The 16324-nt window shown below is 44.4% G+C and overlaps 1 protein-coding gene across 1 annotated transcript in view; it reads left to right on the top strand.

Annotated features, from left to right (window-relative positions):
* Positions 1–5607: 5607 nt before the first annotated feature.
* The window catches only part of FRMPD4 (FERM and PDZ domain containing 4), a 726948-nt gene continuing 716231 nt past the window's right edge, over positions 5608–16324 (top strand). The window contains exon 1 of the mRNA XM_006835632.1: positions 5608–5744. Within this exon, the coding sequence (XP_006835695.1) occupies positions 5704–5744 (41 nt within the window). The 5' untranslated portion in view covers positions 5608–5703. The remainder of the gene's footprint in view (positions 5745–16324) is intronic.

Raw genomic sequence — 16324 nt, 5'->3', positions numbered from 1 at the left:
CTGAACATTGTGACCTATAGGAGTTTCCATTGGCTGAACATTGTGACCTATAGGAGTTTCTCATTGGCTGAACATTGTGACCTATAGGAGTTTTTCATTGGCTGATAGATATCCCACAGCAGATTACCAGGCTTTTCCCCCATCTTAGTCTGGAAGTGTCACTGAAACCTGTTCAGCATTATAGCCACATGTAAGCCTTCCCTGACAGACAGGTGGTGGCTGGACTTGAGGTTAAATGGCTGAGGATTGAACCTGGGTCTCCCACATAAAAGGTGAGAATTCTACCACTGGACCATCATTGTCTTCCTACAAAATATGGAAGTTATCCATGCTAAAGAAAAAACTTTAGAAAATCTACTGATGGTTTCTTGGTTTGCTTTGTTGTGGTTGTTGTTAAGTGCCATCGAGTCAGTTCCGACCCCTAGAGACCCTGTATATAGGGTTTCTGAGAAACAGCTGGTGAGCTTGAACCACCAACCTTGCAGATCAAATGACTTTTCAGTCTGGTGCATTAACCCACAGCACCACACCAGCGTACATTCATTTCATGCTAGGCATAGACACATATCCCAGCCTCTGACTCACATGTCTGGTACAGAGCAGATCAGAACTGATAGAAAACCCTTACCAAGCCAATTGCCAAAGAGTTGATGCTGACTTATAGTGACCCTGTAGCATAACATACAATTGCCCCATAGGATTTTCAAGGTTGTGAATCTTCACTGAAGCAGATTGGTACAATTTCTGCTTTAGAGCAGCTGATGGGTTACAACCACCTACCTTTCAGTTGGCAGCCAAGCCCTTTAAGCACTATGCGACCAGGGCTCCTTAGAATTGCTAGAACAGCTAGTCAGATCTCCTTGACAGGGCTCAGAAGTCTAGCCTGGTTGTATTTACATGTTTCAGACAAGTGGACCCTTCCACTTTTACATCACTGAGAAACAAAGGAGGAAGGGGAGAATTTCTTTGCTTTCAAATAAAGGTACATCAGAAACGTACTAGCAAATGAATATATCAGAGGAGTCTAAGGACCTGGAGAAGCTGGCCATTGCCCCTGCTGGCTGTACTGCTGTGGAAAGTTGTCATCTGCACTGTTAGTCGCTGCTGTTTACAAACTGGCAGGGGAGAAGCCCAACAGCAAGCAGTTCAAGGAAAACCAGGTGTCTTGAAGGGGTCTGCCTCTCTACAAGTCAACATCATGTCTATTTTTTGTCACTTTCACTATCAAATAATTAGCTATTTGGTATCTGGAACAACTCTTTACTTTGCTTTCCTTATAGACCTCTCTATTGTTTTCAGTTCCAGGACTAAAGGGTGATTAAGGGCCATAGTTACCAGGGTCCCACCAGACTCTATCAACCAATAAGTCTGGTCATATTTGTGATTTTAAGTTTTGTTCTATATTTTTTTTCTCCTATTCTATCCAGGACTTTCTAAGGTCATCCCTTTCAGAATAGTCGGTAGTGGTAACCAGGCATCATCTAGTTCTTCTAGTCTCAGGGTCGTGGAGGCTGAGGTCCACATGGTCCATTAGTCCATTGGCCTAATTGTTTCCGTATGTCTTCGATTTTCTTCTGTAATAATTCTTGATGAATAAGGTTATATTTTGAAAAAGAGTGCCCCAACTATTCTGGTCATACTTTTCAAAAGACATTTTCTAAAGGTACGGTTTCATCCCCCTTTCATGATCCGTAGTTGGTCTTATAGTTGGCCACTCTCCTGGGAAGGATTAGAAAGCATGAAGGAAAGAAATAACTAGCGAATCTGGGAGGGCCCTCATTGCCATGATTAGTCATTCAAAGGACATTCAAGCAGTGAAGGATGCTGGGGGAAGGAGGAGTCTGAGAATGTTTGATGCCCTACCAATTTTGATCTGACTAATGAACATACAATTTGCCCATTCAACAAATATTTATTAAAGTACTACCATAACCAAGTTTCAGTAAGATGTTTACCTGTGCTTTATTAACTACGCAAAGACTTTTGATTGTGTGGATCATGACAAGTTATGGACAACATTGCAAATTATGAGTATTCCTGAACACTTAATTGAGCTCATGAGGAATCTGTACATGGACCAAGAGGCAGTTGTTTGAACAGAACATGGGGACACTGAATGGTTTCAAATCAGAAACATTAAGAAACATTAAGAAAGGTGTGTGACAGGGTTGTATCCTTTCACCATACTGTTCAACCTGCATGCTGAGCAAATAATCTGAGAAGCTGGGTTCTATGAAGAAAAACGTGGCATCAGGATTGGAACCTTGCTTGCTGAAAGTGAAGAAGACATAAAATATTTACTGATGAATAGCAAAGAGCACAGCCTTCAGTATGGATTGCATCTCAATGTCAAGAAAACAAAAATCCTCACCACTGGACCAATAAACAACATTTTTATCAATGGAGAAAATATTGAAGTTGTCAAGGACTTCATTCTTCTTGGATCAACTAACAACACTCATGGAAGCAGCAGACAAGAAATCAAACGATGTATTGCATTAGGCAAATCTGCTGCACAAGACCTTTTGAAAGTGTTGAAGAGCAAAGATGTCAGCTTGAAGACTACGGTGCGCCTGACCCACGCCATGGTATTTCCAATAACCTCATATGCATGTGAAAGCTGGACAGTGAATAAGGAAGACCATAGAAGAATTGATGCTTTTGAGTCATGGTGTTGGAGGAGAATACTGATAGTGCCATGGGCTGCCAAAAGAACTAACAGATGTGTGTTGGAAGAAGTGTAGCCAGAGTGCTCCTTGGAGGCCAGGATGGCCAAACTTTGTCTCTCAAACTTCAGATATTTTGTCAGGAGGGGCCAGTCAGTGGAGAAGGCAATCATGTTTGGTAAGGCGGAGGGTCAGAGAAAAAGACAAAGACCCCCAGTGAGATGGATTGGCAAAATGGCAGCATCAATGGGCTGAAGCATGGCAACGATAGAGAGGTTGGCCGAGGATTGGGCAGTGTTTCGTTTTGTTGTGCATAAGGTTGCTATGAGTCGGTACCGAGTCAATGGCACCTAACCACCACCACCACCACAACAACCATAACCAAGTAAAAGTACCCTGGTGGCAGAGTGGTTATGCGATTGACTGCTTGGTAGGTGGTTCAGATCTACCCTGGGAGAAAGATCTGGTGATTTGCTCCCATAAAGATGACAGCCAAGAACATCCTATGAGGCAATTCTACTGTATCACATGGGGGCATGAGTAGAATGCCCCCATGGAGGAATTGACTCAATGGCACCTAACAGCAGGAACATATCCAAGGGATTGTTCTTGGCATTTGAGATTCATCACTAGAATCCATCCTTGCCCTTGTGGAGCTTTCATTCCAGGGTGAGAATCAGAGAAGAAACAATAAACATAAGAATAAATATAATGTGTTGGTGGGTGATATGTGTTATGGGGACTTAGAAGGCAGGAAGTGGGGGTCTTGCAGTTTCAAGTAGACTTTTCAGAGGTGCCCTTTGGAAGTGACATTTGTGGAAAGACTTGATGGGGTGAAGGACCTGGGAAGGCAGAGGGAATGCCCATTGCAAAGAGCCTGAGGTCAGAGCTTAACTACCCACTTTGAAGAACAGCAAGGGGGCCAGTGTTGCTGGAAGCAGGGTGTGGAGGGTGAGGGAGGAAGGCAAGCATAAATGGGTCCGGGAGCTCTAGGGCCAGGGTACCTAAGGCCTTGTTGGTTACTGTAAAGTTGCAACTATAGCTCTCAGGAGATTGGATTTACGAAGAGCTTGGACCCAGCAAGTAACCTTATCTGAGCCAGTTGTTGTTGTTGTTGTTTAAACATCTCTTTGTCTAGGACATTGAGAATAGACTGTGGCATAAAAAGAAAGGATTTCTCTTTTTGAAACATGTGCCTGACTTATATGACAGGGTTGCTATGAGACTCAAATGCAAAAGTGCTTTAAAATGGTAAAGCATTGTGCAGACCCAAACTATAATCATTTTACACCGACAATAGGGGGTTCACAAGCCAAGGTCCCCCTGGCCTCCTCTGGTCCATGAAATTATAGCTTATCTACAAGAAGGTAAAGGAGCACTGATTCCATTTACTCCCCAAACAAAAAAAGGTAAGCGTCTACTAGTGAGCTTTGAATCATTTAGCATTTGCAGATTGCAAATTCTTTTATTGTTTAATTTTGGAAAGGATTGGTTTGGGGTTTTATTTTTGAAAAAAACTTGAAAAGACCTGACTTGAATACTGAGGACTTGAAATCCAGCAGCAGACCAGGAGAGGAGCCAAGATCTGAGAACTTGAAACCCATTCCCTTTCCCCTTATCCCTTTGAGAGCTAACTGTGGTGGCTAGCTCCTCCAACATTTCCAGGGTGACATCTTTTCTTTGCGGTGGCCCTGCTGGCAGGTGGGAGCCACACATTTTGGGAGACCAGCTGACCTTCGGAGAAGCTGGGGGGAATTTTGCCAGAATTGTGGAGAAGAGGCCTTGAGACTCCCAGAGAAAGACTAGGGGCTTCTGGGGAGCTAGACCTGAGTGCCAGAAGAGGGGGGAGGAAGCGGTCCAAGGTACTTCTATCAGCGCGAGGAGGAGTGCTAAATGGCTGCAAGTTGGAATTTACTCTGCTTAAGGTGAGTGTCTCTGCTTCTGTGTTTTTGCTTCTCAGGCAATGGTTGGTTTTGTATTTCCTATGTTTTCTTCTTTATCCATCTCTCAGTATGAAAAAGCAGCTAGCTCAGAGGGTCAGACAGGCTCCTTCCCTTTCTTTAAGTCTGAGCCCGCTTCAAATGAGTTCCCCCCACCTCGGGCTCCTGGGACCCCTCTAGCTAGAAGCAGCTGTGATTATTGCCCCTCCTCCCAAGGCTTCCGTTCTGTTTTGATTTCGCCGACCTCTCCCCCTTTTCCCCCCAACCTAGACACACCTTCCCCTCGGGCCAGGCGGGCTGGTCTCAACCCAGTGGGTCGGGGGCGGCAGTGGGAACTCTGATCTCTCCAAAGGCGTCCGCCGCCTCTCTTCCCTATCCCTGGACCATCTCTCTCGCCCCTTCCTCCCCGCCTGTCACCTAGGGCTAGGGGTGCCGCCTGAAGCCCTGGAGGCTTTGGGCCACCTGCGGTGGCCCGGTCCTACTCGGTTTTCGAGAGAGGTGACGTTCGCGGACCCCCAGTGTGCCAGAGACAGTGGGAGCCCAGCTGGCCTCTTGGGAGGCACTGGCAGCGGGCGACCAGAGCGTGTGCCCCTTCTGCGGGGGGTGGGGGTGGGGGCGGGAAGGGGGACTCGGGCAGGAAGGCGGCTGGGAGGCAGCTGCAGTGCTGCGAGGGGTGCGTGCGCCGCGCCAGCTGCCCGCTGCTTCCCGGCGTCTCTGCACTCCCCAGTGCGCGGGGCGCGGGCCGCGGCCCCAGCCAGAGCCCCCAGCGCCGCCTGGCCTCCCGCCGCTCGGGCGCACGGGGCGGGGCGCGCCATCAGCCGCCCCCGCCCGCACCCGGCCCCTCTCCAGTGACTTTTCCAGGCGCCGCGCCGCTCCCAGGTCCTGCTCGGGATGCACACGCAGCTCGCGGCCGGAGGGGGGTAGCAGCCGCCGCCTCCAGGTGCGGGTTCGCCGGGGCCGCCGCCACCCGCCGTCGCCGCCACTCGAGCCCCGGGCGCGCCGAGGTCCTGGTCATGGAGCGGCCGCTGCGGCCGCTGCGGGCGTGAGGAGGGGCGACGACAGCAGCGCTGTGCTCTTGGGAGTCCCTGGCTGCCTGCATGGATGTCTTCAGCTTTGTGAAGATTGCAAAGCTCTCGAGGTAGGGGCTGCGACGGTTCGCGGGCATCCGGGGTCCCTGCCGCTGCAGGCAACTTGATACTTGATTTTGCGGGAGGCTTGGGAGAAGCAGAAACTGGGGACAACGGTGGAGCATCGAATCAGACTGGAACGGCGTGGCCAGGGGCCACCGCGTTCAACTTCTGTCTCACTGGATCCCGGGGTGTAGACCGCACACACACAGACCCACGCGCGCTCTCGCACACACGAGCTTCACGACAGTTTGTTTTCCCTTAGGAAAAGCCTCAGCGGTGCTTAGGGTCACATGTACAATTTAGGGCCAAGAGAACATGGTTGTAGTTGCTGCTGTTGCGGCTGCCTCTGCTGCTGCTAGAAGGAGCCAAAAGTGCTTGGAGCTTGGGGACCTGCCTTCCAAGTAGCAGCGCCATAAAGTGTTCCTGTCTCCCCTTATCCCTAAATTAGACCTCCATACCCCAGAAAAGTCAACTTGTAGGTTGACCCAGGTCGGGTATTGCCAGCAATGACCTAGAGGCTGAAGACAGGGAGACTTTCAGCCTTTCTTTGTAACTCTGTGTGCCTCAACCTTAAAACAGATTTCGACGTTTATTCCCCAGTGGTTGTGTCGGTGAAACCAAAGGAAAATCCCGGATTTAGGCAGCTTTCTTGGGCCCTGCTGATAGGAGGAGGCACCCTCTCCCACGCTAGGACCCTCTAGTTATTATCAGCCAGCTGAGCTTTCCTCCTGGGTTTTCTGCCTACTTGGGCTTTCCAGAGTCTTCGTTGAGCCCAGGAAGGACGTCTGCCTCTTGTAGTGTGGCCTCTACAGGATAAGAACCCTGTCTCCGAAAATCCTGTTCAACTTTCTCTGTTCAAGTCCCTGGACTCTGGAGGATTTGGCCTTCTGCCCCTGAGCTCTTCTTAGCTGTTACCAGAACCACCTGGTGAGGTTAGACATTGGGAGGTTTTCAGGATGCAGCTTCAAGATCTGTTTACAGGATGGAATAATTCTAGGGTTACCTTCATTCATTAGTGGCAGGTGGGCCATTTTGATTGCAGAGTCAGAAACGTATGTTGACTTTGCTTTGCCAGATCACATTTGGGCCATTTCTGAAATGTTCGGCTTCGATTTTGCCAGTAGGACGTGTCCCTTTTCAGAAGTTGTAGGCCTTTGCTTGTTCTTTCTGCTTATTGCCCCCTTCCCTCCCCACTGACACTGGGCAATCCTAATGTCACCGATTCCCCTTGTCACTCACTCTGGGTAGACTTGAGTTATACAGTTGATGGGTAAATATATCTGTTTGAGAGCCCCCACACATCACAAGGCTGATGAGTTAAGCAGTGGGAGAGTGTAGTGTGGCACATTGTTTGGTTTCACATAGATAGCATAGAGGGCTATGGCTTCACACCACTATTCTATTAACTTCCTGCATGCCTCTGCCGGTGGCTGGTTTATAAACAGCTGTGAAGTCACCCATGGATGCAAAATAGCCGTGGGCAACCATTTAGAAAGTGCATGGAGCCCTCTGTGTGCTCAACAAAGATTTCCTAATGGGAAAGGGACATTCAACCAACAGCATAAAGTCACCAAAATGAGTTTCAGTGCCCTCAGCTATTCAAATGAGCAAGCTGAATGAAATATCTGAGATCTTAGGTTTTGTTCTTAAACTTTGGAGCTTGGGAAGGGACAGTGCTGGTCAGAGACAAGATGGTTTCTACTCATTTTACTAAATTCTAGGATATCTTCAGGGTTTTAACAGATGAAAGTATTTGTAAAACCCAAGGCAGGTTTGTGGTAGATTAGGATCTTTTTAAAAAGAGACTTTGGGATCGAGCGTATGAATATGAATTTCATTTTCTGTCTTTATTGTGATGCCATAGAGACGTAATTTGAAAGAGAAGGTGCACATGCCCTGAGCTTTTGTACCCATTAAGAATCTTCTGTCCCTAGGAATTTGTTTTCCTCTATGTGAGCTGCACGATGGTCCCCAAGCTGAGTTAGTCAGACCTCCAGAGGGCCATCAGCTTGCAGAAACACATGTTTGCAGCTAAATGTTTCTGCCCTGCAAGGATTAGAGGGTTGTATGCGTGCGTTTGAAACAGTGTTTCAGAAATCAAATTCTTTTCTTAAAGATGGAGCCAAAAAGTGCTTACATTGCAGGATTTTCCTGATTTTAGAATGGATAATCTTCCTAAAGGATTTAGCTTTGATCATTGTGGTTACTTGAGTGCTTAAAATTCTCTTGGTTTAGAGGGAAATGCACAGGGTTTACCGCCTGTACCTTGCCTTTCCGGGCCTAACAACTTGAATTTCTAGACGTTGATTCAGGCAGCATTTGCTATAGAAAGCATAACTGATACTCGCTGAACATCTTTTCTGTGAATAAAGACAGTGATAATAACAGAGAACTCTAAACCCCAACCCAGCCCACTGTTTCTGAGTCTATGCCGACTCAGTCACCCCAGAGGACAAAGTAGAATTGTCCCATGGGGTTTCCAAGACTGTAAATCTTTTTGGAAGCAGACCATCACATCTTTCTCTTCTAAAGTGGCTGCTGGGTTCACAAGGGCCATCTTTTGGTTAGCAGTGGAGTGTCTCCTCTACTGTGCCACCAGCTTTGCTGCGAGAACTCCAGGGGAATGGTAATCTACAATTAGAATGAATAAACGGCATATTCTGACTTTTCAGAATATCTTCACTTAACCACTTATTCACAGGACCTGTGCCTTTTAATCATGGAAAGAATCAAAATTCAGATTGTCCCTCAAGAACCCAATACCATCTTATAATCATCATTTAATCAAAAAAATTTTTTTTGGCTATCAAAGTATAGGGTTCTCTGGCAAGTTGCAACCCTTGTGGTCATCTGTTTGAGCTGTGACCCTTGTTGCAGCCATCGTAGGTGGCTCGATGTGTCACGCTTCTATCACGAGACGTTTTTTCTTGTTCTTCTAATTTTCTAGTTATTAAATTGCTTGATAGTTTACATGGAATTTTACTTCACTGTTTCCTTGGTAACAGTTATATATCATTTCCATCCCTGTAGATGAGAGCATTACAGATGATTGCCTTATAAACCAGTAATAGTATAAAAATAGGCAGATATTTTTATTGTTACTGTTCTTCGTATCGGCAATTTCATTTGGAAAGCAGATGTGCTCTTGCCAATATTTATAGAAGAATGTGATTCAGTAGAAAACCATATGATTATGTCACCTTTGCCTGAGGGAGGAGGAGATTTGAGGCCCCCAACACCTAAGGGTGTTATTAGACTTGCATGGGGCAAGTCGCCTATGTGCACTTCTTGTCTTCAAGCAAATGATGCACTTGGAGATGATGATTGGGTCCAAATTAATAACCTGAGGATTATTTGTTATAGTAGTAAGTAAATTGGAGGGGGGTGCTGTATTTGACGTTTTCTTACCGTTTATTTTCTGGTATATAGCAGTGATCTAATAAAACACACTGATTTTACAAATATCATCCATTCGAGGAAGAATAAGTATCCAGTTATAACTTTTTTCGATTGCTATGGTAAAGCTAATTGGAGATGACTAAACTTTCGTTTTTGACTTGTACCTTGTTCAGAATTCAGTAGCTCTTCGGGTAAAGTCACATTTTCCCCATCTCCTCTATTTTTACCAGAGTAATTGCATTAATAATGCGGATCAGAGTGCACTCAGGAGCCAGCCAAGCCAAACTCCCCAAAGACTGTGGATTTGAATGTTATTAAAGAAGTTCCTTGCATATTGTCTGATTCCTTTCCGAGGTCTGCTGATTTGGGTGGCTGTCAGGAGGTGAAATGATGAACAGTTTCATAACAGAACCAGATTCCTGTTTTAGGAATATTTAATCCTCCGTTCCCAGGGTGACTAGTTTGCAGCTGTGCAAAGTCTAGTTGCTTGCAGTTCCGTAAAGAAGTTATCTGGTTCAGGTTTTGTACCATTTCAAACATTTCTCTCTCCCTCTCTGGCAAGAATTTTACCTTCTTGCTATCTGAATTTAATACAGTCAGCCAGCTGTGGTGAGCCTTTTTTGTTTTTTTTTCTTCCTTTAAACGAATGACCTGGAAATTCATATTTTCTGCTTTAGAGGCCTTCCTGCTATTTATGCTATTGCTTTACATGCATGTGTGCATACGGCCCCCCCAGCCCCTGTGAACACACATGCGAGTGTGCATTTGCTTTCATGTATAATTCCACTTTTGGTTTGCCACGGATGGTAAGAAATATACATTATTGGCGAATTTGAAATTTACCTTTAAGGAACGGACATGAATTTAATTCTTGAGTCAAGAAGAAAAATTGAGACTTTTTTTGTTTTGAGAAATAGTCCTGAAATTTACCACCTTTACTGTCAAATGATCTTGAACTTTGGAAGTTAATCATAAGCAAAGAAAGAAATTTATATTTAGGGCAAGGCAAGGTTTGGCAAACTCTGACCTGGGGGCCAAATACCACTTGCTGCCATCATTTATATGGCCCATGAGCAGAGTGATTTTTAAAAAATGGGTCAGACAAACAGAAAAAGAATAATATGAAACTCAAATTATACTCTCCATCACTAAAGCGTTATTAGACCAGAGGCATTCTCGTTCATGTACGAATTGTCTATGGTTGCACTGATGTTGGTACAACAAAGTTGAATGGATGCTATAGAGACCTTATGGGCAGCAGAGCCTAAACCGTGCACTGCCTGGTCCGTTACAACCAATGTTTACTAATCCCTGGTTTCAACAATGCCTCTTCCTATGTTCTCTTCTTTATCATGGTCAGCACACATACGTGGGCACGTCAGCACCCCACTGACACACAGGTTGTTAAGCCTTTTGAGTACATGAATTCACAATGAATTTTGACCTATTCTTTACCTGGTGTGACACTGTAGGGTAAGCACCGGACTGCTAATTTTAAGGTCGGTGGTTCAAAGTCACCAGCCACTCCTTGGAAACCCTATACAGGGTTGCTGTGATTCAGAACCTCATTGATGGCACTTAGCAACAACAACAATCTTTACCAAAGGAGCCTTGGTAGCACAGTGGTTAAAGTACTCAACTCTTAAGTGAAAGGTTTGTAGTTCAGACCCACCACTCTCTGGTGGGAGAAAGATGTGGCAGCGTGCTCACGTAAAGATTGTTGTTGTTGTTTTTGTTAAGTGCCGTTGAGTCAGTTCAGACTCATAGTGACCCTGTATAGGGTTTCCAAGGATCAGCCGGTGAGTTTGAACCACCGACCTTATGGCTCAAACTGACCTTGCGGTTGAGTGTTTATCCTACAGCTCCATACCAGGACTCTACCTACACAGATGACAGCCTAGAAAACTTCACGGGCGCTTTCTGTAAGAAACCCTGGTGGCACAGTGATTGAGTGCATGGCTGTGTACTGAAAGATCCAAAGATGGGTGGTTCGAATCCACCAGCTGCTCTGTGGAATGAAGATGAGGCCATCTACTCCCATAAAGATTATAGCCTAGAAAAGCCTATGTTGTTTGTTGTTGTTGTTGTTAGGCTTCATCGAGTCAGTTTCGACTCATAAAGACTGCCTGGTCCTGCGCCTTCCTTAAAATTCTTATTACGTTTGAACTCATTGTTACGTAATTCTTAATACGTTTGCCTCTCATTGTTTTCACTGACTCTCCACTTTACCAAACATGGTGTTCTTCTTCTTCAGGGACTGATCCCTCCTGACAAGCTGTCCAAATAAAGAGACAGAATCTTGTCATTTTTGCTTCTAAGGAGCAGCACTTCTTCCAAGACAGATTTGTTTGTTCTTCTGGCAGTCCGTGGTACTTTCAGTATTCTTTGCCAACACCATTAATTCAAATGCACCAATTCTATAGTCCTCCCTTTTGGTTTCCTAACTCCAAGTCTTGGCATCTTTCATTATAATACTTTGTCTTCTCTAGCTGTACTTTGAAATTTTCAGCTCTTTAACTTCATCATTTCTTTTAGTTGCCCCAGCTTCTTTCTGCACTATAACAAGTTTCAGGATTTCTTCTGACATCCATTTTTTAAATCTTTTCTTTCTTTCCTATCTTTTTAATGACCTTTTGCTTTCTTCATATATGATATTCTTGATGTCCTCCCATAACTCTTCTGATCTTTGGTCATGAGTGTCTAATGCAAAAATCTGTACTTGAGATGGTCTCTAAGTTCAGGTGGGATATATTCAAGATCATATTTTGGCTACCTTGGATTTGTTTTCATTTTCTTTAGCTTCAGTGTGAAGTTTCATATAAGCAATTGGTATGTTCTACACCAATTGGCCCCACCCTTGTTTTAGCTGATAATATTGAGCTTTTCCACCATCTCTTCCTGCAGATATAGTCAATTTGATACCTGTGCATGCTACCTGGTGAGGTCCATGTTGTTGAAAAAGCCGGTCTTGCAAAATTCTATCATGTGATCTCCAGCATTACTTCTATTAGCAAGGCCTTATTTTCCAACTACTTATCTTTACTCTATTTGCAACTTTGCATTCCAATAATCAGTAATTATCAATGCATGTTGATTGCATGTTTCATCAGTTTCAGACTGAGGAAGTTGGTTTTGTTGTTGTTGTTAGGTGCCATCGAGTCGGTACCAACCCGTAGCGACTTTATGCACAGCAGAAGGAAACACTGCCCGATCCTGGGCCAACCTCACTACTGTTGCCACGCTTGAGTCCATCGATGCTGCCACTTGGCCAATCCACATCGTTGGGGGTCTTCCTCTTTTTCTCTGAGCCTCCACCTTACCAAACATGATATCCTTCTCCAGTGACTGGTCCCTCCTGACAATATGTAAGAAGTTGGTAGGATTCTACAATTTTATCATCACTGGTGGTGGTGGTGTGCCCTGGAGTTGGTTCCGACGCATAGCGACCCTGTATAGGGTTTCTGAGGCTGTAAATCCTTACGGGAGCAGAAAGCCTCATCTTTCTCCCGCGGAACAGCTGGTAGTTTCGAACTGCTGACCTTGAGGTTAGTAGCTGACTCGTAACCACTATGCTACCAGAGCGCTTTAGTAGTTGGTGCATAAATTTGAATAATAGTGTTATTAACTATTAATAGTTGTTTTTGTTAAGTGCAGTCAAACTCATAGCAACCCTGTGTAGGGTTTCTAAGGAGCAACTGGTGGGTTTAAACCATCAGCCTTGTAGTTAACAGTCCAGTGCTTATCCTACAGCCCCACACCAGGACTCCCGGACTTCCTTGTATAGGCTTATGGATATTTTCTTATAACAAACATCACTGTACTTCAAGATAAATCTTGAAATGTTCTTTTTGACAATGAATGCAACATTTTCAATTTGTCTTTCCTGGCATAGTAAGCCATATGATTGTCTGATTTCCATTTCTGCTTACTGATGCCTAGGATATCGATTTTTATGTGTTCCATTTCATTTTTGACAACTTGCAATTATCCTAGATTCATACTTCGTACAATCCACGTTCCAATTATTAATGGACATTCGCAGCTGTTTATCCTCATTGTGAGTTGTGCCCCATCAGCAAATGAAGGTCCTGAAAGCTTTATTCCATTCTTGTCGTTAAGGTCAACTCTACTTTGAGGAGTCACCCCTTCCCCAGTTGTATTTGGAGTGACTTCCAACCTGAGGGGCTGGCATTATATCAGACAGTGTTCCACTGCTATTTATAAGGTTTTCAGTGGGTAAGCCTTCAGATGTGGTCTGCCTCACCTTCTTCCTAGTGTGTCTTAGTCTGGAAGCTCATCTGAAACCTGTCCACCATGGGTGACCCTGCTGATATTTAAAATACAGTGTCATAGCTTCCAGCATCATTGTAACACACAAGTCACCATAGTACGACAAACTGAAAGACAAATTATTGGAGAAAATCCTGTGGGGGTAGTTCTACTCCATAAAGAACTTTTGTGGCACAGTGGCAAAGTACTCATCTGCTAACCAAAAGATCTGGAAGTGGGTGATTCAAATCCACCAGCTGCTTTGCAGGAGAAAGATGTGGCAGTCTGCTTCTGTAAAGATTGCAGCCTTGGAAATGTTAGGGGCAGTTCTCCTTTGTCATAGATGGTTACTATGAGTCTGCATTGATTTGGTGGCAATGGGTTTGGTTTGGCAATCTATGCCAACACTTATGATCTCAAATTCGTTTCTTTCTTTTCTTTTTTAGATTGTTGGATACCAATGATTAGAGTCAAACATAGCTTCCCTAGTGGTATCTGTTGGGAAATTTTTGGTCAAGTCTGTGTACCTGTTCTTTAGTCACGAAGTCATCCTGCTTTCTTTGGGCTGGAGAGTTCCTTGTTAAGAGTGATGTTTGCCTTCCAAAGCCCTTAAAGCTTTGTAGTTCGGCATGGATGGAAAAAGAATGGGTAATCATACTTGTATTGCCTTAACCAATTGTGTGCCTGTGAGCTGATAATCAAGTCAATCGGAGAACGCCTGATATCCCTTACAGTACACTTGAGCCATCTGGTTCTTAATGGCTAATGATCTTCATTAATCTGTTTCCAAATGGAAAGAACACTAGATAAGTGGATTTAGTTATATGCAAAAGAATGGAGGTAGGTTGTCTCAATTTGGAGTTGAGTTGAACGGACTGTCTTGTGACTGGACAGAGCATTGTAATGAAAAACGAGAGTACTTTTAATTCCTTGTAACATTAAAAAGAACTTTCCAGAAGCTTTCTGCCTTTGCATAAAAGGACATAGGTCATGATGCATTTCAACTCTGAAAATTATCTTGAAGAAATCTAAGCCGTAGTTTTAGATAACAAAGGTAACTTTCCCATTTTTTTTCCCCCTGGCATACAGATAAGAAAGGTTTCCTACCTGAACTCTTCCTTCAGAAATATATTTTGCAATAGAGTTTGCAGGATTTGCCCTATCATAAATATGCTAAGTAAAGAGGTGAGTGAAATCACACATAATCCATTGTAATATCTGTTGCAAATAAATTATCATTTGCTTGGCTAAACAAATTCTATGATCGGTGACTTTCGAAGGTAAAATACTACAACACGTGATGTAGAACTGTTGTTGTTGTTAAGTGCCGTCGAGTCGGTTCCGACCCATAGTGACCCTATACAGGGTTTCCGAGGCTGTAAATCTTTACGGGAGCAGAAAGCCTCATCTTTCTCCCGCGGAGCAGCTGGTAGTTTCGAACTGCTGACCTTGCAGTTCATAGCCCGATTCGTAACCACTACGCTACCAGAGCTAGGTGTCAGGAATTAAACTTTCATTTCTAATTTGACATTTGCAGCATTTAATTTTTTCTTCTTCTGTGACTGAGGGTTCAAAAGTCATCCTCTTTGACGTCTAAGAAATCTGTGTTTTATATGCAAGAAGTACAACAAGCATCATTGTGATTATGCTAAAATGGATTTATATAGATATTATTTAAGTATTTTCAGAGGCCCTTTTTTGGATAGTAGGAAAATGCAATTATTTTTTAAAAGAGTAATGCTTTAATATTTACCAAGGAAAAGCCATTATTCTCTAATTGCTGTCTCACATCAATTTTAATTGCTCTATGTTTTGATTTTGTTTGGGGCATTTTCTTAACTGAAAATAAGAACATGATTATCTGATAAAGATGAGCTATCAAGTAAAGAGTAGGCAACAGTGCATAAAAGAAATACTAAAATTCACCCAACATTAAATGTAGGAAGCAGTAAGTTTATCGATTTCAATGACACAATGATGGAACTAGTCATGAACAGCTGTGATGGAGACCATGCTGTCATTGGACTGATTCAGGACCGCCTGGGGCCATACAGTGGCCACTGGTGATTGTATTGTGGCCCCTTCTCACCGGTGTCTCTTGGGAACTTCCTTTCCGCTCACCAGCCTTGACTCAGGAGCTGCAGTGAATAGCAGCGTCAGGTATACAGTGCATAGTCTGGGATTGGTTGAGCCACAAGCCATCACCTGCCTAACTGAACCGTGTGGCGCTCAAGGCCATGCCCTTCCTTGTGACCCAGAGCTCCCGAGAGCAAACTACAGCCCCCAGGCCCTCTCCTCCTCACTCCGTTTTCTCTCCTTTCCTCATATTTTTATTTGTGGTAACAATGTCACTGCCAATTCTTAGAAATGGATTTCACAGACACACAGCCACCCTCCTTTGTGTGCATATTGTCTATGGTCATGGCAATAGAACTGAGTTGTGACCGAAACCTTGAAAGAGATGGGGAATTTGCTCTTTTTAAGAGCGCTTTACTATTGCTTGGTCTAGCTCTCTACCCAGTGTCTAGATCTCCCTTATGGTCTAGCCCGTGTGTTAGATGCCAGCCCTCTTGGTTTGTGGGAAAGTGGGCATGTCTATGGGAGCGCTGCCACCCAGGCCAGGCATACAAGCCTTTCTTAAGGACCTGTGACCACTTACTACATTATTTTTTAGATGAATTCTGAAGTTTTCAAAGTGAAAATGTAACTTTACGGCTTCCCGATGCCCTGGAGGCCAAATCCATGTCTTTTATCTCCTTCCTTTGGGCGCTGACCTCTGTCATTTGACTTCTTTTTTCCTGGATACTCTCTATCCCTCCTTCCCTGCCTTACCTTCCTGGCTAACCCCCAAACACACATATACCCACACTGTCACACAGACATCACACATACACACACAACACACCTCTGCTTCTTAACC

This window comes from Chrysochloris asiatica, unplaced genomic scaffold (assembly GCF_000296735.1).
Source record: "Chrysochloris asiatica unplaced genomic scaffold, ChrAsi1.0 scaffold00018, whole genome shotgun sequence".
In the NCBI taxonomy this organism is placed as follows: Eukaryota; Metazoa; Chordata; class Mammalia; order Afrosoricida; family Chrysochloridae; genus Chrysochloris; species Chrysochloris asiatica.
The sequence above is the reverse complement of the archived record's forward strand: the minus strand, read 5'-3'. Positions and strand labels throughout refer to the sequence as shown.